Genomic DNA, 22,193 nt, shown 5'->3' with positions numbered 1-22,193 from the left:
TAATCACACGATTGTCAATTATTCCAAATAAATGGTGAGATGGACGTCTAACATATTTGTATGAATTAACCAGTTGATGTATTAAATGATGTAGTTGGATGTATATGTCACTCTAACTAGTCACTATGGCATTAAATTATCATTTCATCTAGCTACGAGGATATTAATTTATCCACTTCATCTAGCTACGGTGATATTAATTCATCGAAAATTGACTAACATACAAAAAATTAGAATAATTAAAAGTTATAACATTTAGAAGCTAAATTTATAGTTGATGTGCAAAACTAGAATCGAATTAATTAAAGCTTGTGCATTTTGATGCAATCCATCAAATGGAGTTATACATTTTTTTACGTTAAATTCATTCTTAATTCCCTCTTTAATTTCATATTTTTGCTCCAAATCGAACTTTTGTTACAAGAAAACTTTCGACAGAAACTGCAGAAGAAAATCAAGAATTAATTTCCTTAACTAAATCAGACTTTTTGTTGATATGAAACTCCTGGTGAAGAAAATCAAGAGTTAATTTCCTTAATTTGATTTTTTTTAATACTTTAAACTAGATTTTGTTTACTTTAAATTAAATTTTGTGTTGATACGAAAACTCCTTGCAGCATAAACAAGACTTTTTTTTTTGAAACCAATAAGAAGAGCAAGACTTAAGGTTACACATTAGTGAGCAAAGTTAATTATTGTGAAACTTTATCATTAAATAAGATTAGTATGGATACAATGGTTTTTGATTAATAATTGAACAAACATTAAAAATTTAAAACGACAAGTATTTAGGATGAGAGAGTATAAATTATTTGAAAAGGACAGAAAGGTCCTTAAAGAAAAATACTCCATCCGTCCACCAATTCAAGGCCTACTTGCCTTTTTTGTCTGTCCACAAAAACAAGGCCTACCTATTTTTGGTAAATTTTTATTTATTATTTAATCAAAAAAGTCAAAGATTCTTTACAAAAAAGTGGGACCCTTTCTCCACTCAACTAATAAAAATACATTTTTTCTTAAAACCCGTGTTTTTTCATATAGGCCTTTAATTGGTGGACGGAGGGAGTAGAAAGTTGTATCCTTGGGGACAAGAAACCAGAAAATCGAAACCGAACTCTGGTAAATTACATTTATACCCTTGTCTTCTACTGAAATACGCGCCAAGATACACGAGCAAATATCAGCACAAGGTCGGCATTGCAGTCAAAGGCTACATAAAACTTTGAAATTTCTCAAAGCCCATCGTATCCACACACACACACCAACACGCGAATGTGTGTGTATCAGTAAAGTAATGAAGAACGTCGTGAGTCAGAAAAAGATATACAAACAAATCCATCTTGACGAATTAAATAAACCACAGTAGTACATAAACAAAACATAATCTAATCAACAAAAAGAAGTAAAGTGGATATAAACATCATTAAACAAATGGGTCCACTGAAAACCTCCGAGCAGCAGAGGTTTGGTGACGATAATCATAGTGGTTTTACCTGAAAAAAAAAAGATTTGATCTTTTTATTAAAAAAACTGAAAGAAATTCACCCAACTACAAGAAGGTGAGGGAGAATTTTCCCTCCTTTCACGAAATGCGAAGTCCCACCGACTTCACTGTACTGCAAAACCATCATTTCTGTGTCTAGTTTTTAGAGATAGTGGTTTTGGAATATGGCACCTTATTTTGCATATATAAATAGGCCTTCTTGGCTTTCCATTCTCCACCATCACACCTAAAACTCTTTCATTTGCTCGTCCAATCGTGTCCCATTTGTTACGTCTCTTTGTTTTTTCCCCCAAATAATTTTCTCCTTTTTCTCCCCATTGGTTCATTGATCCTGAGCTCCGATTGGCTCTTTTCGCTCATTTTTCCTGTTGCGTAAGGTAAGAAAAAGGGGAAAAAGTCTCCACATTTTATTTTATTTTTTCTTTTACTGCACTGAAGAGAAGGATGCAATTTTTTCGGTGCGCAAATATATTTTTGCTTAAGAAACTACTTTTACTGCAGTAACCTTGCATAAAGTTGTAAGTGATGAACAAAATGAAATCTTGCTGCTCTAACTTAATTTTGTTAACTTATATCTTATCGTCTTCTAAAATGGGCAGTGATTCTCTTTCTCTTACTTTCTCCAATTACTACCTCAACTCTCTGCAACAAGATTTTGTTATTTCTAAAAGTGTGCGATTATGATAAATCCGGTTTTCAGTATTAAGCTATAGGTAAAATCTTATCTAGAGGCAGTTAAGGATGTTGATTTTCTTGCCATAAGACTTATAGGTAATAGTGGATATGAATTAAATTCAGAGTGTAAAGTTCTTGTTACGCACGCATACACTTTCCGTATTCGATTTCGTAAAGGCCTTATAAATTGGAGCATGTGGATTAGCCATGGACATTCAAGGTGTTAGGTAAAGAAATTTTTTTTCTGAGGTGATCTTCTAGATTCGTCCGAAGCTTAATAGTGGGGAGAGAGCACTTATTGACTAGTTTAGCTTCCTATTTAATACCCCAATCCTTATCGGATATAAGTCTCTGTTTCTAATCTGCTCATTTTTCTTACAGTTGAAATATCTGCAATGGCGGAACGTGTTCTGACCCGCGTCCACAGCCTCCGCGAGCGCCTGGACGCCACGCTCGCTGCTCACCGCAACGAGATCCTGCTGTTTCTATCGAGGTAATATATAAAATGACTGCGATCATGTTTGAAAAAATGTTTGATGGATTGATCATTTTTGATGTTTATGTGTGAATTGATGTTGCAGGATTGAAGCTCATGGTAAAGGGATTCTGAAGCCTCATGAGCTTCTGGCTGAGTTCGATGCGATCTGCCCCGCGGACAAGGCGAAGCTGCAGGATCACGCCTTCAAAGATGTGCTGAAGAGCACGCAGGAGGCGATCGTGCAGCCGCCGTGGGTGGCTCTGGCGATCCGGCTGCGGCCCGGCGTGTGGGAGTACGTCCGTGTGAATGTGAAGGCACTGGTTGTGGAGGAGCTCAGTGTGTCCGACTATCTCCACTTCAAGGAGGAGCTTGTCAACGGAATGTACGTTTCTTTACTTTGTTTTGTTTTGTTAAGATACTAAATTGATTTGGTGCAGTGGTAATGGAAACTTCGTGCTGGAGCTTGATTTTGAGCCCTTCACGGCCTCCTTCCCGAAGCCTACGCTGACGAAATCGATTGGCAATGGAGTGGAGTTCCTCAACAGGCATCTCTCCGCCAAGATGTTCCACGACAGGGACAGCATGACCCCTCTGCTTGATTTCCTCCGCATGCACAACTACAAGGGGAAGGTAGCTTCGTTTTCGATATTGATTTGAATTCATCTCTCAAGTAAGGGTGAATGATTGTGTTGTTTCAATTGTGCAGACGATAATGGTGAACGACAGAATAAAGAATCTGAATGCTCTGCAAAGTGTCCTGAGGAAGGCTGAGGAGTATCTGTCGACCCTTGCTCCGGAGACGGCGTATGATGAGTTCGAGCACAAGTTTCAGGAGATCGGACTGGAGAGAGGGTGGGGCGACACGGCAGAGCGCGTCTCCGAGATGATCTCCATGCTCCTCGACCTCCTCGAGGCCCCTGATTCCTGCACTCTCGAGAAGTTTCTCGGGAGGATTCCTATGGTTTTCAATGTCGTCATTCTCTCGCCTCACGGCTACTTTGCTCAAGAGAACGTCTTAGGCTACCCCGACACCGGTGGCCAGGTTGTCTACATCTTGGATCAAGTCCCGGCCTTGGAGCGCGAGATGATCAAACGGATCAAGCAGCAAGGCCTCGACATCACGCCTCGAATCCTCATTGTTAGTTGTTACATTTCTTCTTGAATGGTTTTGGTTGAGTATTTTGTCAGTTGGTTTATGATGGTTGTTGTTGTTGTTGTTGTGTAGGTGACTCGATTGCTCCCGGATGCGGTCGGGACCACTTGCGGGCAGCGACTCGAGAAGGTGTTTGGAGCTGAGCATTCGCATATTCTGCGAGTCCCCTTCAGAACAGAGAAGGGCATTGTTCGCAAATGGATCTCTCGTTTCGAGGTGTGGCCCTACATGGAGACCTTCACCGAGGTGAGACAGACCGACTGCTTCTTCTTTACATGCTTCCCTTGTGTGTTTATTTACGAATGCTTCGTTTTGTAGGATGTCGCCAAAGAAATGGCCGTGGAATTGCAAGGCAAGCCGGATTTGATCATCGGAAATTACAGCGAGGGCAACCTCGCTGCCTCCTTGCTGGCTCACAAATTAGGAGTCACACAGGTGCATACTTTTATAATTCAAGTGAAATCTGCAATTTTGTTGTGTGAGATTTTTGACCGTTATGTGCTTGTTCCTCTGCAGTGTACGATTGCTCATGCGTTGGAGAAAACAAAATACCCTGATTCCGATATCTACCTGAAGAATTTCGATGACAAGTATCACTTTTCATGCCAGTTTACTGCTGATCTTTATGCAATGAATCATACCGATTTCATCATCACCAGCACCTTCCAAGAGATTGCTGGAAGGTTTGCGTTTTTTCGAGTCTTATGCTCTGCTAATCTGATCCCTTTTGATGAATGATGAGGCTGAGTTTGTGTTTGTGCTTTGATCATCAGCAAGGACACCGTGGGGCAATACGAGAGTCACATGGCGTTCACGATGCCGGGATTGTACCGTGTGGTCCATGGCATCAACGTGTTCGACCCCAAGTTCAACATCGTCTCCCCCGGAGCTGACACGAGCGTCTACTTCCCCTACACGGACAAGGAGAGGAGGCTCACGGCCTTCCACCCCGAGATTGAGGAGCTTCTCTTCAGCCAAGTTGAAAACGAGGAGCATCTGTAAGAAGCTTAAGCCGATGCTCCACCACTCTTGATCATTGTGTTGAATTGATTTCAGACCTCGTCTGTCTGTTTTTGTCTCTTGTCTTGTAGATGTGTGCTGAAAGACAAGAAGAAGCCAATCATCTTCACCATGGCAAGATTGGACCGGGTGAAGAACCTAACCGGTCTAGTGGAGTTGTATGCCAAGAGCCCGAAGCTGAGGGAGTTGGCCAATCTTGTTGTAGTTGGTGGCGACAGGAGGAAGGAATCGAAAGATTTGGAGGAGCAGGCCGAGATGAAGAAGATGTACGATCTGATTGAGACCTACAAGCTCAACGGGCAGTTCAGGTGGATCTCGTCCCAGATGAACCGGGTGAGGAATGGGGAGCTGTACCGCTGCATTGCTGACACGAGGGGGACCTTCGTGCAGCCCGCCTTCTACGAGGCCTTTGGGCTGACAGTGGTGGAGGCCATGACGTGTGGCCTCCCGACTTTTGCAACCCTGCACGGGGGTCCAGCTGAGATCATCGTGCACGGGAAGTCGGGTTTCCACATTGACCCGTACAACGGGGAGCAGGTGGCGGAGACGCTAGTGGCCTTCTTCGACAAGTGCAAGAAGGAGCCGGAGCACTGGGACGCCATCTCCGCGGGTGGCCTTCAGAGAATCGAGGAGAAGTAGGGACAAATTTTGTTTGGCCTAACTAACTAGTTTTTTTGGATGAAGTGGTTGTTGATGATGATGATTGGATTGGGTTGTGTTGTTGGCAGGTACACGTGGCAGATATATTCGAGCAGGCTGCTGACGCTGGCGGGGGTTTACGGGTTCTGGAAGTACGTGTCGAAACTGGATAGGCAGGAGATTAGGCGCTACCTTGAGATGTTCTATGCCCTCAAGTATCGCAAATTGGTAAGTATTTTTGGAGTGAAGTGAGATTGTTTGTAACAAGAAATGGCTTATTGTGTGTGTGTGTGTTTTTTCAGGCTGAAGCTGTTCCAATGGCTGTTGAGTAAATATGGCGGGAGTTTGATAAATAAAGAAGCAGCAACTCTGCTCAGCTCACATTTTGCTGCTACAAACGGATTGTGCTGTTTTTTTGTTTTATGATTTGGATGTGTATCATTGGGGCTATTGACCCTCTCCATTTCTAATTTTCTTTTTTGGTTTGAGGTGTAATTTCGACATTCTTCGGATGTCAGTATATTAAATAAACTTTTTGATTTTTTTCTCTGCGATATCTTTGGATGCAGTTTCTCAAGATTCATGTATAAATCAACCCTAAGTTATTTAAAGTATCATGTCACGTGTGCAGTGTGATTTACTAATTATCAAGGCAAGCGCAAGACTTGTCACCTCCCTCCCAGTTGCATCACTACCCTTACTTACTCTAATTTGTTTGCTTTTCATTTATTTAATTTCTTTTTTCGGCCATAAATACAATTATCAGAATTGATTCTCTAATTGAATCATTTCATTAATATACGAATTTTATAGTTTTCATTCGAAAAAATGTGTTTAACTAACTGATTTGAATATTAAATAGTAGTAATAAATAAGAAAGCAATATTGAGCAGGCCATTTTTCGTCATTTCACTAAGGTCCCGCGCGGTGTTTTGAATGTTGATGTTGATATGAGTCGCCATTGAAGAAGCTGTGAGTAAGCAAAAGCTCCGATGGATTGGAGAGGAATGATGATCCCTCATTTCACCAAAACACGCATCAAAATGATCACACTGGTCATCTCCCTCATCATCTTCGCATCTCTACTCCTCCACATCTCATCAAATCATCCAAGAAACCGCTCTCTCTCACTCATCAACGACGCCTGCTCCCACACCCTCTACGCCGCCCTCTGCCGCTCCACCCTCTCCGCCATCGGCAACTCCACCGACGTCATCGAATTCGCCATCGATCGAACCGTGAAGCGCGTCCAGGCCGCAAGAACCAGCGTCGCCGATCACTTCGCCGCTCATCAAGATTTGAGCGCCGCCCGAGATTGCGTGGAGCTGCTCGATCAGACGCTCTACGAGCTCGAATCCGCCATGGCTGAGCTCAGCTCTCTCCCTTCTTCCCGGCCTCGATCATACGCCAATATCAACACCCTTTTGAGCGCAGCCATGACTAATGAGCAGACCTGCATCAACGGATTCTTGGATTTGGAACAAGTCCACTCCCTTGGAAGTAGAGGAAACGGCCGTTATCTGCACAAGTTATTGACGCCGATTTCTCACATGATCAGCAACATCTTGGCACTGATCAAGCATGTTGAGAGCAGCAGCAGCTTCCGAGAAACTATCAAGAAAGGGGAGAGGATGGTCGGCGGAGGAGAATGGGCGCGTCGAAAGAGTAAGAGTGCGAGGCCGAATGTGGTGGTGGATCGTGATGGAAGTGGGAGGTACAGACTCATTGGAGAGGCAGTTGCAGCAGCACCAAATATGAGCAAGAAAACTTATGTGATCAAGATCAATGCAGGGGTTTACAAAGAGAATGTTGTGATCCCAAGAGAGAAGATGAACATCATGTTGGTTGGAGATGGAATGAAGTCAACAATCATCACAGGTTCAAGAAGTTTAGCAGATGGATTTTCCACTTTCGAATCAGCTACACTAAGTAGGTTTATGTTTATCATCATCTCTCTATCAATGCATATTCAAAAATCAGACTAAATCATTATTCATTTCACACAGCTGTGGTGGGGGACAAGTTCATAGCCAGAGATATAACCATAGAGAACACCGCAGCGGCAGAGAAGCACCAAGCGGTGGCCTTACGCGTCACCTCAAATGCTGCGTTTTATCGCTGTGGGATCCTCTCCTACCAAGACACACTCTACGCCCACTCACTGCGCCAGCTCTACCAGGAATGCACAATTGAAGGGACAATCGACTTCATCTTTGGCAACGCAGCAGCAGTGTTCAACAAGTGCAGGATACTGGTGCGGAGGCCGCTGAGGGGGCAGAGGAACACCATCACAGCTCAAGGGAGAGACGATCCCAACCAGAACACCGGGATCAGCCTGCACAAGTGCACCATAGAGGCCGCGCCAGAGCTCAATTCCACAGAGAGGAAGCACTTCCCCACATATCTAGGGAGGCCGTGGAGGAAGTACTCGAGAGTCTTCGTTGGGAATAGCTATCTCGGAGAGCTGATACACCCTCGAGGTTGGCTGGAATGGCCTCAGTATAGCAATGCCGATACTGTGGAGTACGTCGAGTGCAGGAATTATGGACCCGGTGCAGCTATGAGGCGTCGCATCTCCTGGGCTGGATATCGAAACAACTGCACTGTGGAAATGGTGAAGCAGTTTACAGTTGCAGAGTTCTTGCATGGAGAAGATGACTGGTTAGAGTCTACTGTGATACCAATCTTTGGTTGAATTGGACCAAATTGTGCAGTAGATGTAGATGTTTTTGCAATGTAAATGTGGAGAGTTGTGCTTCTTGCAAGGGTCTCATGATTATAAGCTAGCCAACACTTCTCCCTCTTCATTGCTTGGTTTGTAAAAACATACAATTGTTGATGTAATTACAATTTCTATTACAGTGAAGAATTTACCAGAAAAGAAGATCCCTAGCTAGCCTATGCATATATGACAAAAAAGCACAATTTTTTCTGGCCTTCCAAAACTAGCTAAAGAAGGGTGTGTATAGCATGTATAAACTAATAGAAATTTACGTACTTATACAAGTATATATCGTGGGAACGACGTTTCACGTACCCTTTCCTGCTCAAAACTGGTCGAACATACAACTGCAATCATCCCAGCTACAGATTCCAACAATTTTACGAGTGCTGCGAGAAAGTATGAAGCAGTATCGTCTTCACTGCGTTTGAGCAGTATTCAGCTTCATTTGCTGGCCCGGCACTTTGGGAGCAGCATGCATTTGAAAGATTGCTTGTGCGTGAGCAAAAAGTGAGAGGAGATTTACTCTTTGATGTGTCTGGTTTCTGTTTCCTTATGAAGTGGCTGTTTAGGATAGAAAATAGCTACCAAAACCAATGCGAAGGCGAAGCCGACAACTCCGCTAAATGGTTTAAAAGGGCGGACTCCGGCGATCCATAGAGGAAAAGTAGATCGATATGAGAGGAAACCACCAGTTCTTAGGATGAAATTAGAAGCCACTATCCCTGCACGGAGCCCAATTGGTAGTGAGAGGCTTCCTTGACTTCTTTGCCGAGTTCCTGATAGACATATGGATAACAACCATAGCCCGGGAATCTCCAATATTGACCTAAGAATCAAATCATAAGCAGCTTCAGAAATACTAACAATAATCAAGTCTAGAAGTGCAAGGGAAATAGAGTTACAAACGCATATAATAAAGTAGCCGCCACAAATGCTTATCTTGGTTGGTGAGATATGTTAGTCGTTATCAACGGTGAATAGGATGCACTGTGAACCATGAAGACATCTACCTTTGAGATAAAGCAAACAAAAGTCCTGAGATAAGTACTCCACGGTGAAATCCAAAGTCAGCGGCAATTTCTTGGGGCAACCATGACCGGAAGAGCAATTCCTCCACAGCTGCAATGACAGTCGCTGTTGCAACCCCTCTAACAATCAGCAGAAGCATCTGTCCATATGCTTTCACTGATGCAACAGGATCTGAAGATACCAAAGACAGAGTGGTTGGCCAATGCAGATATCCACAACCAAGTGATGTGTTGACAGTATGTATCAGTGTAACAAGGACGGCTCCACCAGCCAGACCCTTCAGAAAATTCTGCAACTGCAGGCACAACAGTCACCACACTGTTAAACTACATAACCAATACAGTAAACGTTAATAAACTCAAAACGAACGTGTTCAACAAATTTTATTCTCAAAACGACTGCAGACAGGAAGAATCAAAAGAAAGGGTGTCAGGCGCCACTAAACATTATCACGCCCCACTCCCTCTTTCCTCTTCAATACTATATCCAGACATGAAGTGGTTATGATGACTGTCAGCATTGAGCAAGAGGAATTATCATCAGGGTTCGGGTAAAAAGCACTTCAAGTTACACAATTTTAGTATGGTTCCATCTGAACTTGTCCCACTAACTATTCAAGCAAGAAAGTTGATCAGATAAACCTTCTCTGATAAAAACAAGGGGTAGAATTGTACCAAATCAGGTAAAAAAAAGAACATAAAACTATATATATGGAAAATAAAAGTGCACAATTTCCTATATATGTGGCTTCTATCCAGATAACAAGCTGACGAGAAGTAGAAGAACAGGAAACCCAGGAAATCTTCGAGCTTCAGACTTAATGGAAAGCATTCAATAATACTAGCTATAAATCCATCACAAACTAATATGAGATCAGTTTTTGGGCAATGGCACCATCTTCATACTTGTAATATAGGGAGATTTCATGATGTTGAATCCATACCTTTGGCAGTGAAGCCAAATCAAACCCATATTGCATAAGAGGATCGTCATACTTGCGAACTCTTCTGCCCCAAAGTGTAATCATGCCCATAGTGGAGATATAGAGGCCAGCAATGCAAGCAAACTCGACAATTTTAAAGGGGTTATTTGTTGCCCAGCTTTGAATGAGTGTTGGAAGCAGAGGAAGAACAACAGGTGACCATAGAAGCAGCACCATAAAGACAAAGCCAAGGATCCTGTATTAACAAGAGCAGGAAATGTCAGATACTTCTATTAGAAAAAATTTAAATTGAGTTAGATATATGTTTCAAGTATGCAACAATATGTTTCATTTTCCATAGCAAATCATTAATTTGATGTGGACTTATATAGTAAGGTATCAAATAGATATTCACAAGATGAGCTCTAATGACGTTCCTTCTGTGCATTGTATAGGTGCTACTTGGTGTATTTATAATTTAATAACAAAGCCTTTTCCAAACATAGGAATCCCTAAAAGCACTGCAAATTTTCTCACATATATGCATCCAGCACATACCAACATGGTTCATTTTCTTTTGTAAAATAACTATCTCATGTTGGAAATTTTAAATAATATCTAAAAGGATTATCATATATCATATATCATACATATCATATATCACAGCAATATAAAAATTGTAACTGATCGCAAAAATCATCTTAATGGCCCCACAACAAAGCTGAATGGTACAACCCGCAAAACAATCAGTACATATCCATGCATCACAGTACATATACAAGTGGAATGTGACAATCTTGAAGATATGAATTCTTATTATGGATGACAATGATGTGACATAAATTTACTCTGGATAGTTTTTCAGATACTACTAGAGCATTGTAATAAATGTATGTAGAGAAGCATAAGAGAGAGACATGTATTGGGGAGAAAATATGTGTAGTATATTTACAACTCACAAGTAGAGAGTAGAGAACTAGGTTACAATCTAATACCAAAATAATTAGATATACAAGGAAACCTAATTACACAGAAATATACAACAATGTCCACTTGAAAGGGCACATTTAAGGAAACAGAATTGCTTCAGAATTCCAAAAACTTCCAGCATGTAGATATGAGATGATGTTACAAATTCAAGGAATTAACACATGAATAAATAATCCAAATTATGAAGACACCATATCTATCCAAAAAGCAGTTATACAGTTCACCTTTGTAGCAATGGACGCTCTGAAAGGCGCAGAAATGAGATGAGCTTGTCAATTAAACTCATAGCCCCACGTATTCCACCCCAAAGTAAAGCAACTTTTCCAATAAGCCTTAACATACCTCCCCTCTGTCCCAGTTCAGCAAGCATGGATACAATCCTATTTCACGGATGCTAGAGTTCAACATCTTTGACCAGAAAGAAAGTAACTCAAAGAACAAGCATTGTATGTAGAAGAAAGTAAGCAAACCAAACCTATCATGATCAACTCCACCATCTTCCTTCATAGGCACCACGGGACTAGCAACAGACATTGCTTTCTCCGCAAGGCTCGTCACTATATTGTTGTGGGTTTTCTCATGCATTTCCTCAGGCTTGAAAGATCCTCTGCTCTGTTCTTCCTCATTCAGGGATTCCTTCAAAGATCTTGACAATTTCAGTACTCTAAAGCATATTGTAAAATTAAGCAACTCAAAAGGGTAATACTGTAAGCATTCACTCAATGCAATTACACATGCATAAGTTATACTCCCTCCGTCCACGAAATGAGTACCCATATTTCCTTTTTTAGTCCATTCACAAAATGAGTACCCATTTCCCTTTTTGGCAAGTGTACCCCACATAACCCTTTAATTAATACTCTCAAAAAGTGGGACCCTTATTCCACTTACACCACACTCAATACATTTCTTAAAACCCGTGCCGTCCCGAAATGGATACTCATTTCGTGGACGGAGGGAGTACAACTTATATAGAGGTAGCGAAACCCACAATCCAGCAAAATCAGTGACGGTCTTTGCATGTTAAATACAAAAAAAGCAGCACCATTCCGGACTTTCTCAAAATATGGACAATTGCAAGATAGATTATTAGTCCCACAACTATAAATAACAGTTGGAGCAAATTAGATCCAGTGGAAGTGGTAGTATCCAGTAATCATAGAATAAATCCAAAGCATCAAATTTTCGTTTTTACAAATCATATTGAGCATAGCCATTTGAGGGAAGGCAAGAACTAAAGGCCTTCATGTGTTGAATGGATTGTCATCAATAAAGTGGAGGATTGATCTAATAAAATTAAGTTCTATAGCAGAAGTTGTCATGTTGCCAAACACGCAAGTGTTCAGTTAGCCTCCACTAGTTAAAAGGCAGTTCATACACCAGCAGGGAGTTAGAAGAAAATGATGGTATGCAAAGCCTTAAATGATCAAGAAGCCCATAAATTGACTCAGAAGAAGAAATTATAATGTACAAACAAATATTTGTCAGATGATGAATAGTCAAAGAAAGTTATCTTACATGCTGATGAGCAATTAAAGCAGATGCCCCCAGAGCAGCTGTAACAGCACCCATTATAACTTTAGAATTTCCAAGATCAATATCACCATCATCATCAACATCAGTTTCTTCATCGATATAACTGGTGAATTTATCTCTATTTTGTTTTTCCCTTAAGGGCCTTTGCCTACCCTCCTTTTCACCAACTGGAAGAAGCCTCTCTGTTGGTTTATCAACCTGATCAATAGCCAAATTCTGTTCATCATCACTATTCACTGCTGCCACATCAAAGAACTTTCTCAGTGCAGCTAAACTAGACCCTACGATAACACCAATTGGCAATACTGTTCTCAAATATTCTGTGTCCTCAACAGCAGATGAAATAGCTCTTACTACGTTCTCTCCATCAAGAATGCCAAGTTTCCCTAGAAGGTTATCGTTCCACTTATCCATATGATGCATGCCTTTCCCTGCTACCATAGATACAGCATTGGCAACATACTCCATTTCTCTAGCAAGTTTGAGTTCCAGATCTTCCAGATCAAAAGCACTGACTCTACGTCCAACTTCAACTTCTAAACATTCCAATATGAGACTTTTGATGAGAGGCGTGGAACCATCAAATTTGGCCTCATCGAATTCAGCATTGTTGCTGACAGTACCCTTCCCAAGTTCTTCATTTGGGTCCTCGGATTGACCAGAATCTAGTATCACGTAAGATGGTTCAATAGTATTATCACTACTCTTAGATCGTGGTCGGCTGTCAGTCTTATCTTCTCTGTAATCAGTATCAGTTTCAGTTTGCTCTAAAATCTTCCACTGACCTTCTTCAGCGATGTAGTCTAAATATAATGCTGGTTTATTCACACCTAGAGGCTTTGCGCTTTTCATCTTCAAAGAAAGATATGTCTTGAGGCACTCTATGTAAAGTGGATCACCATATGGAAATTTAGTTAAAACTATAGGAATCCTTTCTGAATTCCTATTCAAATCTGTCACAAAATTTTCAGTTGGAAGTTCTCCGGATGCAGGCAAAAGACTGATTTCACTTTCGGTCTTAACCTGGCTCCTTGTATTAGTTATATCAGTACTATTATGGTTGTATGCACCATGTTCATGATGCTGTCCTTCATGTATGTCCCCAGAGTATTCTTTATCTTGCAAAGTAGAACCATCTGAATTGCCAGACTGCAGGCTTTCATTGACATCACTTGTCCCTGAAGATCTGGGGTCATCCTGTGGCAGATGATTCTTAGACACGGAGCCTTCACTAAATTCCTTCACCTCATCTACTCCATTAACTTCACTTTTAGTTTTTGTGTTCTTGACTTCATCTACCACATTGTCCTTTTTCTCCTCCAACTGATCAATCATGCCCTCAATTACATTGAATACATTATTAACGGCAACTTGGGTCGAATCATCAAATCCTGTTAATGCATCAAATGCCCGAGAGACACTGAAGGTTGATGCATCACTCATATTTGGGCTTAAAGCAGATATTGGATCTTTTTCTTCCTTCCCCTGACTGTTTTCTGCTTCATTTTCCATAACAGGTGTCTCAGAAGTGGGGGATGGAGCTGAAGATTTTTCCTCTGTGTTAGAGGGTTCAGATTTATGATCATTTGAAACGTCACTTTTCGGCTCATTATTTTCGATTGTTGGGTCTGATTGACCTTTACAAGTTTCGCCTTCCAATTTTTTTTGATCAAGAATATCCCCTGCTCCATCAGGCCCATCAAACAAGCTGGAAGAATCTTGTTTTGGATTTACTTCTGCCATAATTTCCCTATCAGAAATTTCGACTGTATTATCACGAGACTCATTAGAATTTCCCATCTCATCATGGGACCCCTTACCCAAATCAGGAATGGGGTCACTCTCTTTCTCTGAAATCTTTGATGCCTGTTCATCTGATTCCATATCCTTAGGAGACATGTCAGGGCTATGGTCGACACTAGAGGAACCATCTTCAAAGCCATTAGTCCTCTTCTTTTGGTCCAAAGACTGGACATCTTCACCAAGAATTGCTTTTTCAAGTACCTTCGGGTCTAATTTTGGTGCCTCCTTACTATTACGTCCTAGCTTTAATAATTTATCAAAATTTAAATCAGATCCTCGACTCTGCAGAATACCCGAAACAGCAGTTGTGAGCTTTCCTCTAACATCATCAGGAACAGCATCTTGCAAAGCTTTCATTACGGTTTCTCCTTTACCCACCGCATTAAAAACCTGCAGATAGTTCAAATGATCCTCTAAATCTTGGAACATTTTTGCACACACTTAAAAAAAGCTTTCATTACGGTTTCTCTCTGATTATTAACACCACAATTACTTGTACATGTAATTTCTATTTGTAAGTTTCAATAGAAGAGAAAAAAACTATTTACGAGTGGCCAAGACCAAAGAAACTGAAATGTATATAGCTCTTATCTCACCTCTACAAAATAGCCAAAAATGCCTTACCGACACAGTACTAAGCTCAAACGATGCAGGACATACCTTTTTCTTCTGTTCATCTGACAGAGTTTCGGGCATAGTAACATCAAGCATGTTCATGATCACTTCTGCAGTCTGTAGTACTTGTCCTCTTTCAACTTCAGAAGAGTTTACTCCCTCTGTGGTTGGGTTGACAGCAGCATCAGATCGTTTCCCCACATTGTTGTCCTCTAGTTGCAATCCTTTGATATGCAGCTCTCCTATATCTTTGTTGGATCCTAATTGAGCTCTCGTGGCTGTACCATTTACCTTTAACATCTCCAATTGAGGATTTGTAGAACCCCCATTAGTAAGATTCAAGACTCCACCAACTCCTCCCCTTTTAGGAGAAGCTCTGCCTTCTACCAATGCTAAACCCTTCGATGGATTTATAGTGACATCAACATCTTTGAGAAGTGGATGCCGACCTTTTAGAAGTCCAAGCTCCACAGCTGAAAGCCACTGAAGGTGAGCATTTTGGCCATAAAGTCAGTGCATATCAAAATATTGTTGTAACAACATTTGAATACAAATTCTCAGAACATATTTACCTCCAATGCTAGGTGCTGGCACCAAGAAAACGTTTGCCTTTCATTCATAATTTTTCTAGATGGCTTATAAGAACACAGAAGAAGGCTTGTATATGGATTCTCTGCTATCAAACTCCGTGGGATAGAGAAGAATGGGACTTTTGTGTCATCATTCTGTGAATCAATCACAAGCACCACCGTCAAATGTTAAAGAAAAGAAAAATACATTTGATTTGTCACCGAGACATTTCGCATAAATTATTTGCAGCACATGCAAAGAGGTGCTAATGGTTATCATTCCTTGACCAGTTACTGCTAATTTATGAAAGCATAAGTTAAGAAATTTCCAGAACATATATGATGAACCACATCAGTATTTCTTATTCATAGAGCACATCTGCCAAGTATCCAAGCATTTCCAGAACATATATGATGAACCACATCTGCCAAGTATCCAACCATGTTTTTCCCTATATGTGAGTCGTTTCAGATGCTGCACGGGACTCTCAGGTGCACCATTGGTATATAACAGCCAATTACTAATAGAGCAACCTCATACAGAAATTTATTAGCAACATAAAGTAGTATCAGAGTAAGGAAATAAAACCTGTATAAACAGAACAGGAACTTTCACTTTGTTGATCACATCTCGTGTGCTTGATTTTGCATAGAAGTCTTCAATGGTATCAAATCCATAAGAAACCATAGAAATTGCTTTCTCAAAATCCCGAACAGATGAGGCCGACAATGCTTTTTCAACGTCAAATCCTTTACCTCGGCCTTGAAATAATTCCTGAGTATAGAGTCAATAGTTACATGAACAAAGAGACAAAAAAAATACATAGGGACAGATGATGAAATTGTAATGATTCTTAATGATTAGTTTCAAGGTTAAAAAAGACTTAATGCATTAGATTCTTGAATTTTAAAATTGACTCATAGAAATCTCTTTTATTGGCATGATAACTCTCCTCCAAGACAAGCATGATCCTAAGAAGTATACTAGAGAAAAGGGTGTGAGGCAGTGATTATAGATGAAACAACCTTGTTACATTGAAGTATCTTAATCAAGCCGTTTGTTTGCCTCTGATCATAATCTGGATGGTAGACAGAGGACCTTGTGGCTTCCTCTAAGTCAAAAGGATTGTCTATGCATATTGCAGCTGTAAGAGGTGTTCGCTCTCCAAGTTCTGCCAAGTACTTCGTCAACATGTTTGCACCATACTCCCAGCCAACTGCCATTAATGTTGTCCACGGCCTTCTCTTGGTTATGAACTGAACAGCTATGGAGATATCATCACTATCAGCAGCTGTAAATAACCTACATAAATGTAGTTATAGAATCCTACTATCAGCTTTTTTGCGAGCCCATGAATGAACGTATCTTCAGGAAACTAAATGATTATCATTTTTATATGTGTTTCACCCAACAGCATCCATCAAAAACAAGTATTTATTTTGGATGTAACTTCTTCTACAATAAAAAATTAAGCAATTATATGCTTATTACCAGGGAAACCACCATACCACCCAACACGTACAGATTAATACAAGGGAATCTCTAGACTTCTTGAATGAGAGAAGTGACTAGTGAGTGGTAGAAAGTGCTGTCAACCAACAAAGTCATTATCTATCTCTTATTTATAATAGTACATAATCGAAAAGGACAGAACTGGTTGACAGCTCAGACAAACCAAGCACTAGACTACTCTTTTAGGCTGCGTTTACTTTGATGGATAAATTTATCTATGGAAAAGGATGGATAACACAAATTTATGCCTTTAAATGTCTCATTCCTTTTCCAACATTTGACACAAAAGAGATGCTCACCATTTTTCCTTCCTTATTTTCACTTCAAAGATGGATAATATTATCCCTCCATTTTTGGTGTGATAATATTATCCATCCTTGAAGTGAAAATAAGGAAGAAAAAATGGTGAGCATCTCTTTTGTGTCAAATGTTGGAAAAGGAAGGAGACATTTAAAGGCATAAATTTGTGTTATCCATCCTTTTCTATGGATAAATTTATCCATCAAAGTAAACGCAGCCTTACAGTTATTCACATGATCCATTTAGATTCTCCAGTTTTTCCTCAACCCTTTCTTTGGTGAACAGTTATCTGTGCGAGAAATATCCCAGTGGTAGGACTTCCCCGACAAACATTAGGTACTAAATAAGTATGTCAGAGAAGCTCCCATTCTAGCTTTCATACCATCCAGCTCATTATTATCCATTGACAAGCCAAGACAGAATTTATGACTTGCGGATGAACAAAACCTAAGTAATTGCATCAGCTACTCCATGTAAAATTTTCACATCAAGTACTACAGTTGGGAAGAAGCAAAGCACAAATTAAAATAAACACGGACAGTTTGTTGCATGAGAATCAGTAGTGGACAGCTTTCATGGAGGCAAAAACAAAACAAAAAACGCGGAAGCAAAGTCAGAAAAAAAGAAAAAAAAAAATCATGTACAATTAACAAACAGCCACAGGCACAACTCAGGTTTGAAACAAGCTACTACAGTAATCTTGATCAAGTTCAGCCTTAACCTACTAAAATGTGGCCTATGAGATTCCTACTTGATGTACCCAAATAGAAGTAGAAATGGTAAAAACAAGCTACTACAGTAAAGCTCGCCTTCGAGTACCAAGATCCTGCATTTGGATTTGTATTCAATGTACAGAAACCGAAATGGAAAAGCATATAAACAGACGAATATAACATTATCAGTTGAAATTATGTGGGAGATGCTAACCGTGGAGTGGTCAATGGCGAGGCAGCACAACCTCTTGGATTCATGACCAGGGGAAAAACACCTCTCCTCAAGCAATCGCACACGAAAGCCCTAATTTTCCTCTCGCTGCTCCCCTCCACCGTCCCTGGAACAATCAACGCCGTGGTATCGAACCCTCGCTCCTCCTCCAAGTCCAAGTTAGCTGGCCAATCCAACGAGAGGACTCCGCCATCCTCTGTGCCAACACAGAGCCTCTGATACACCAATTTCTCATCTTCGCTTCCATCACTACTCTCGACCGGCTGAATTATTCTCCCGCTGTTCAGTTTCACATAATGCCTGTCCTCTTTCACAAGCTTCTCGCTCACATTTTCCATTAATTCGTTCTCAGGGAAATCAATAGACGGACACCGCAACGTCACGAACCGATTAAACGGCGTCGGACTGGTGAACAGGATCCATTCCCCAATATCAGAACTCGATGTAGGGCTAGGAAGCAATTTAGGGGTTTTAGAAGATAGAAATAAAGCGATGCCGGAGGTGAAGCCGACTGCCGGGGCGATTAAATCAAGCGAATTAACAGAGGGGAGCTGGGAGAGCAAGCCTTGGAAGAAATTATCGAGAGGCGGTGGCGCGGGATTGAACTCGCTGTGGACGGTGGGGGGCTTGAGACGGCGGCGCTTCCATGCACGGCGGTGCTGGCATGGCGGTATGCCATGTCGGTGGAGAGACGAAGGTGGGAGGAGGAATACGGCCTGTCTGGACGCCAGGGTCATAGCAGCTGCGGCGGTGATCAGCGGCGGAGGAGGTGGTGGCGGTGGAGAGTGTTCATGATGAGTGGTTCGTTTTGACGGTTGAGAATTTTGGCGCGGTGTCTGCAGTTACGTACTGTGCGGTTCCTTCCGTTTGGCAAGTTCTGGATTGTCCGAATCCAAGCTTGTGGAGTTCGGTGCCTCGGATCTGGTGTCTTCTATTTGAAAAAGACTTGTTGAAAATTGAAATCTATAATCTATTTTATACTCTATAATATATTGAAAAATATATTAAGAAGATACTCCCTCCGTCCCATTAATAAAGACCTAGGTCTTTTGGGCACGGAGATTAAGGAAAGGTAGATTAGTTGTTAAAGTATTGTGGCCCACCACTATTAGTATAGTTGATTAATGTCTTTATTAAACCTCAACTCTCTCTCTCTCATCTGCTCCGACCACCGCCGACCACCAGCGCCGCCGCCGCCGTCGACCACGACCGTCGATTCCCTCTGCTATGCCGCTGAAAATCGAACCCATAAACAATTGCAAATAGAGGATTGCAGAAACTGATTCAAAAATTGAAAAATCGAACCCATAAACAATTGCAAATCGAACCCAGAAACAATTGCAAATCAAACCAAGAGATAATCGAACCCACAAACAATAGCAGTGACGCCGGCCACGGACGTTGGCGGAGGAGGGAGGCGGTGGCAGAATTGGGGCGAGGAGATGGGTGGCGGCTGTCGAACCCAAGAGATAATCGAACTCAAAATCAAACCAGAATTGGGGCGAGGAGATGGGTGGCGGCTGTCGAACCCAGAATTGGCAGAATTGCAAATCAAACCAAGAGATAATCGAACCCAAAATCGAACGCTTGCAAACACTAGCCCCTAGCCCCCAGCTCTGCCGCCCTGCAAACCCTAGCCACTAGAACCAGATCTGTCGGAGAAGAGAAGAGAATGGGTGGCGGCTGTTCGGTCGGAGAAGGCGGCGGCGGCAAACACAGAGGTCGAGAGAGAGATGAGCGAGAGAGACGAGGGAGAACCGAGAGGGGAATAGAGAGGAGTCGGACAGAGAGAGATGCGAGGGGAAGAAGGAAGGCGGTCGCGGCGCGGCCCCAGAGCCGCCGTCGGCTGGAGAAGGAGAAGCAGACGACAGCAGAGAAGGAGAAGAGAGGGGGAGGGGCGCCGCGCTGTTCGACGGGGCTAGGGCTAGGTCTCGGCCCTCTGCCCCCGTCAGTGGTCGGAGAGGCGAGGGGTGCTCGGCGGTGGTCGGAGGCTCGCCGGAGAAGCTGGATTGAGAGAGAGAGAGAGACGAGAGAGTGAGAGAGGCGGAGAGGCGGTGAGAGAGTTTGATTAATTAGTGTATCTTATGCCCTAATTATTTCCTTTTTTGGAAATGTGTCTTTATTATTAGGACAGCCCAAAAAGGAAAGTGTTTCTTCATTAGTGGGACGAAGGGAGTACTATCTTTTAATTTGAAATTAATTTTAATATTAAGCGATAATTCTACAATTATAATAAATACTATAGTTATGATAAAATTAAAAGTTTATTTATTAATTATCTTTTTTTATTTTTTTTCTTTAATTTTTATTTTTATTTAAAATTGTAAAATTAGACTAATTATAAAATAGAGTGGATTTTGAAAATAGTCATTTTGGAATAGTAAATTTTAAAAGTGGCCACTAAGATAAAAAGTTTAAAAATCGGTCACACTTACCATTTTACCCTTGCATATAAAAAATTTAAAAATTATCCGCGCATTCACTCCCAGTCAAATTCATAACCAACATTCATTTTAGTTGTGAATTCAAGTAGTCGTGAATTTGAGTTTTAAAGTTTGAATTCATAATTAAAAATAATGTTAGTCGTTAATTCAAATTTTAAAGCGTGAATTCACAACAATAAATATTGTTAGTCGTGAATTCAAGTTTTCAAGCATGAATTCACAACTAGAAATATTGTTAGTTGTGAATTTAAACTTTAAAACTCAAATTCACGACTACATGAATTCACAACTAACAATAGAGTTGGTTGTGAATCCAAGATTTAAAACTTGAATTCACAACTAACACTAGCAATTCAATTGTGAATTCATAAAATTGGTTGTGAATTCTAATTTTAAAACTCGAATTCACAACCAGTTGTTTGGTTGTGAATTCGAGCTTTTAAAACTCGAATTCACAACCAATACCAGTTGTGAATTCATCGAGCTGGTTGTAAATTCTAGTTTTAGTTAGGTTTGATCGTGAATTCAAAAACATTAAGTTGTGAATTCATAGATCTGATCGTGAATTCAAGAAATTACCAATAAATATCATAGCATACTATCTCACAGACCTCCTAGACCATGGAATTCTCTCAAATTTTTGGCTTTTTGAAAATTTTCAGTGAATCCATCAAACTTGTTTTCAAAAATGTAAGAGTGATAGCATCAATCACCGCATTTTCTCTTCTCCTCTCATCCATCCTCTTTTTGCTGTTTAGTTTCTTGTATGAATCCGCAGTGCCTTACATAGTGAATTCCAGCTCCGTCATCTCCTTCCTATACTCTTGACGATTTTTTTCATAGTGGAACTCACTTTTCGTGTTCGCCTTCATCGCAATCGCCCAGGCGTCCGGAATCGCAAGCGTGTGTCGTAAACCAGAAATTGCAAAAAGAATGAGAGAGAGAGAGAGGGAGAAACAAAAACTAGAGAAAGAGAGAAAGTGTTCCAGACGAGGGAGAGAGAGATTTGAAAAGGTGGAGAAAAAAATGGCTAATTTGATATATTACCTCTATAAAATATTTGATATGCATATCAAATTATACATTGCAATAGGAGCATTAATTTGACATATTTTATGTTAATATTAGATTTAAAATAAAAAATTATATATTTTTTTATAAAGTAAAAGTTATTTATTTGAAAATTAAAATTTTAAAAAATTCTCTCTCATCTCTCATTTTTTTTTATTTTTTTAACTTAATATTTTTTGCCTTTTCATAAAATCAACTTTTATTATTGTGAATTCTTTATTTTTTATTTTTTAATATTCAACTCAAATATATTCAGTAAAAA

At 40.6% G+C, this 22,193-nt stretch overlaps 3 protein-coding genes across 6 annotated transcripts; 2 read left to right on the top strand and 1 right to left on the bottom strand.

Moving 5' to 3' along the window:
• The first annotated feature begins 925 nt into the window (after positions 1–925).
• On the top strand, positions 926–6,023 carry LOC130988039 (sucrose synthase). Of its 4 annotated transcripts, none has more exons than XM_057911788.1 (12): positions 926–1,881; positions 2,561–2,672; positions 2,761–3,039; positions 3,095–3,287; positions 3,364–3,795; positions 3,883–4,056; positions 4,129–4,245; positions 4,327–4,493; positions 4,584–4,808; positions 4,902–5,465; positions 5,559–5,697; positions 5,772–6,023. In XM_057911788.1, exons 2-12 carry the CDS (start codon positions 2,575–2,577, stop codon positions 5,799–5,801), a joined length of 2,418 nt encoding a protein of 805 aa, XP_057767771.1. In that variant the 5' UTR covers positions 926–1,881; positions 2,561–2,574; the 3' UTR covers positions 5,802–6,023. The 4 variants fall into 4 exon arrangements, with proteins under 4 accessions (XP_057767771.1, XP_057767779.1, XP_057767797.1 ...); XM_057911796.1 differs by having other exon boundaries at positions 926–2,406; XM_057911814.1 differs by lacking the exon at positions 926–1,881 and adding an exon at positions 2,034–2,217.
• Positions 6,024–6,159: 136 nt separating this feature from the next.
• LOC130988062 (pectinesterase-like) lies at positions 6,160–8,350 on the top strand. The gene is made up of 2 exons (XM_057911826.1): positions 6,160–7,398; positions 7,476–8,350. The coding sequence occupies exons 1-2, from the start codon at positions 6,462–6,464 to the stop codon at positions 8,162–8,164; spliced, it is 1,626 nt and encodes a 541-aa protein (XP_057767809.1). The 5' UTR covers positions 6,160–6,461; the 3' UTR covers positions 8,165–8,350.
• Positions 8,246–19,419, bottom strand: LOC130988029 (uncharacterized). The gene is made up of 11 exons (XM_057911779.1): positions 18,399–19,419; positions 16,685–16,961; positions 16,248–16,433; positions 15,662–15,814; positions 15,135–15,572; positions 12,654–14,864; positions 11,611–11,771; positions 11,360–11,515; positions 10,167–10,401; positions 9,205–9,518; positions 8,246–9,020 (listed from the first exon to the last, which is right to left on the bottom strand). Exons 1-11 carry the CDS (start codon positions 19,151–19,153, stop codon positions 8,714–8,716), a joined length of 5,193 nt encoding a protein of 1,730 aa, XP_057767762.1. The 5' UTR covers positions 19,154–19,419; the 3' UTR covers positions 8,246–8,713.
• Positions 19,420–22,193: the final 2,774 nt, after the last annotated feature.

Source organism: Salvia miltiorrhiza, chromosome 1, assembly GCF_028751815.1.
Source record: "Salvia miltiorrhiza cultivar Shanhuang (shh) chromosome 1, IMPLAD_Smil_shh, whole genome shotgun sequence".
NCBI classification, from domain to species: Eukaryota; Viridiplantae; Streptophyta; class Magnoliopsida; order Lamiales; family Lamiaceae; genus Salvia; species Salvia miltiorrhiza.
Note: the sequence above shows the minus strand (reverse complement) of the source record. Positions and strands in the feature narration are given on the sequence as shown.

Excerpts from the sequence above, each read along its gene's own strand:
- LOC130988039 (XM_057911788.1), top strand. The coding sequence starts at position 2,575 with ATGGCGGAACGTGTTCTGACCCGCGTCCACAGCCTCCGCGAGCGCCTG. Across the intron at positions 4,494-4,583 it reads TTCCAAGAGATTGCTGGAAG|CAAGGACACCGTGGGGCAAT; the intron begins GTTTGCGTTTTT and ends TTTGATCATCAG. Across the intron at positions 4,809-4,901 it reads GTTGAAAACGAGGAGCATCT|ATGTGTGCTGAAAGACAAGA; the intron begins GTAAGAAGCTTA and ends CTTGTCTTGTAG.
- LOC130988062 (XM_057911826.1), top strand. The coding sequence starts at position 6,462 with ATGGATTGGAGAGGAATGATGATCCCTCATTTCACCAAAACACGCATC. Across the intron at positions 7,399-7,475 it reads TTTCGAATCAGCTACACTAA|CTGTGGTGGGGGACAAGTTC; the intron begins GTAGGTTTATGT and ends CATTTCACACAG.
- LOC130988029 (XM_057911779.1), bottom strand. The coding sequence starts at position 19,153 with ATGACCCTGGCGTCCAGACAGGCCGTATTCCTCCTCCCACCTTCGTCT. Across the intron at positions 14,865-15,134 it reads CAGATGAACAGAAGAAAAAG|GTTTTTAATGCGGTGGGTAA; the intron begins GTATGTCCTGCA and ends AACTATCTGCAG. Across the intron at positions 11,772-12,653 it reads CTTTAATTGCTCATCAGCAT|GAATCCCTGAATGAGGAAGA; the intron begins GTAAGATAACTT and ends AGATCTTTGAAG.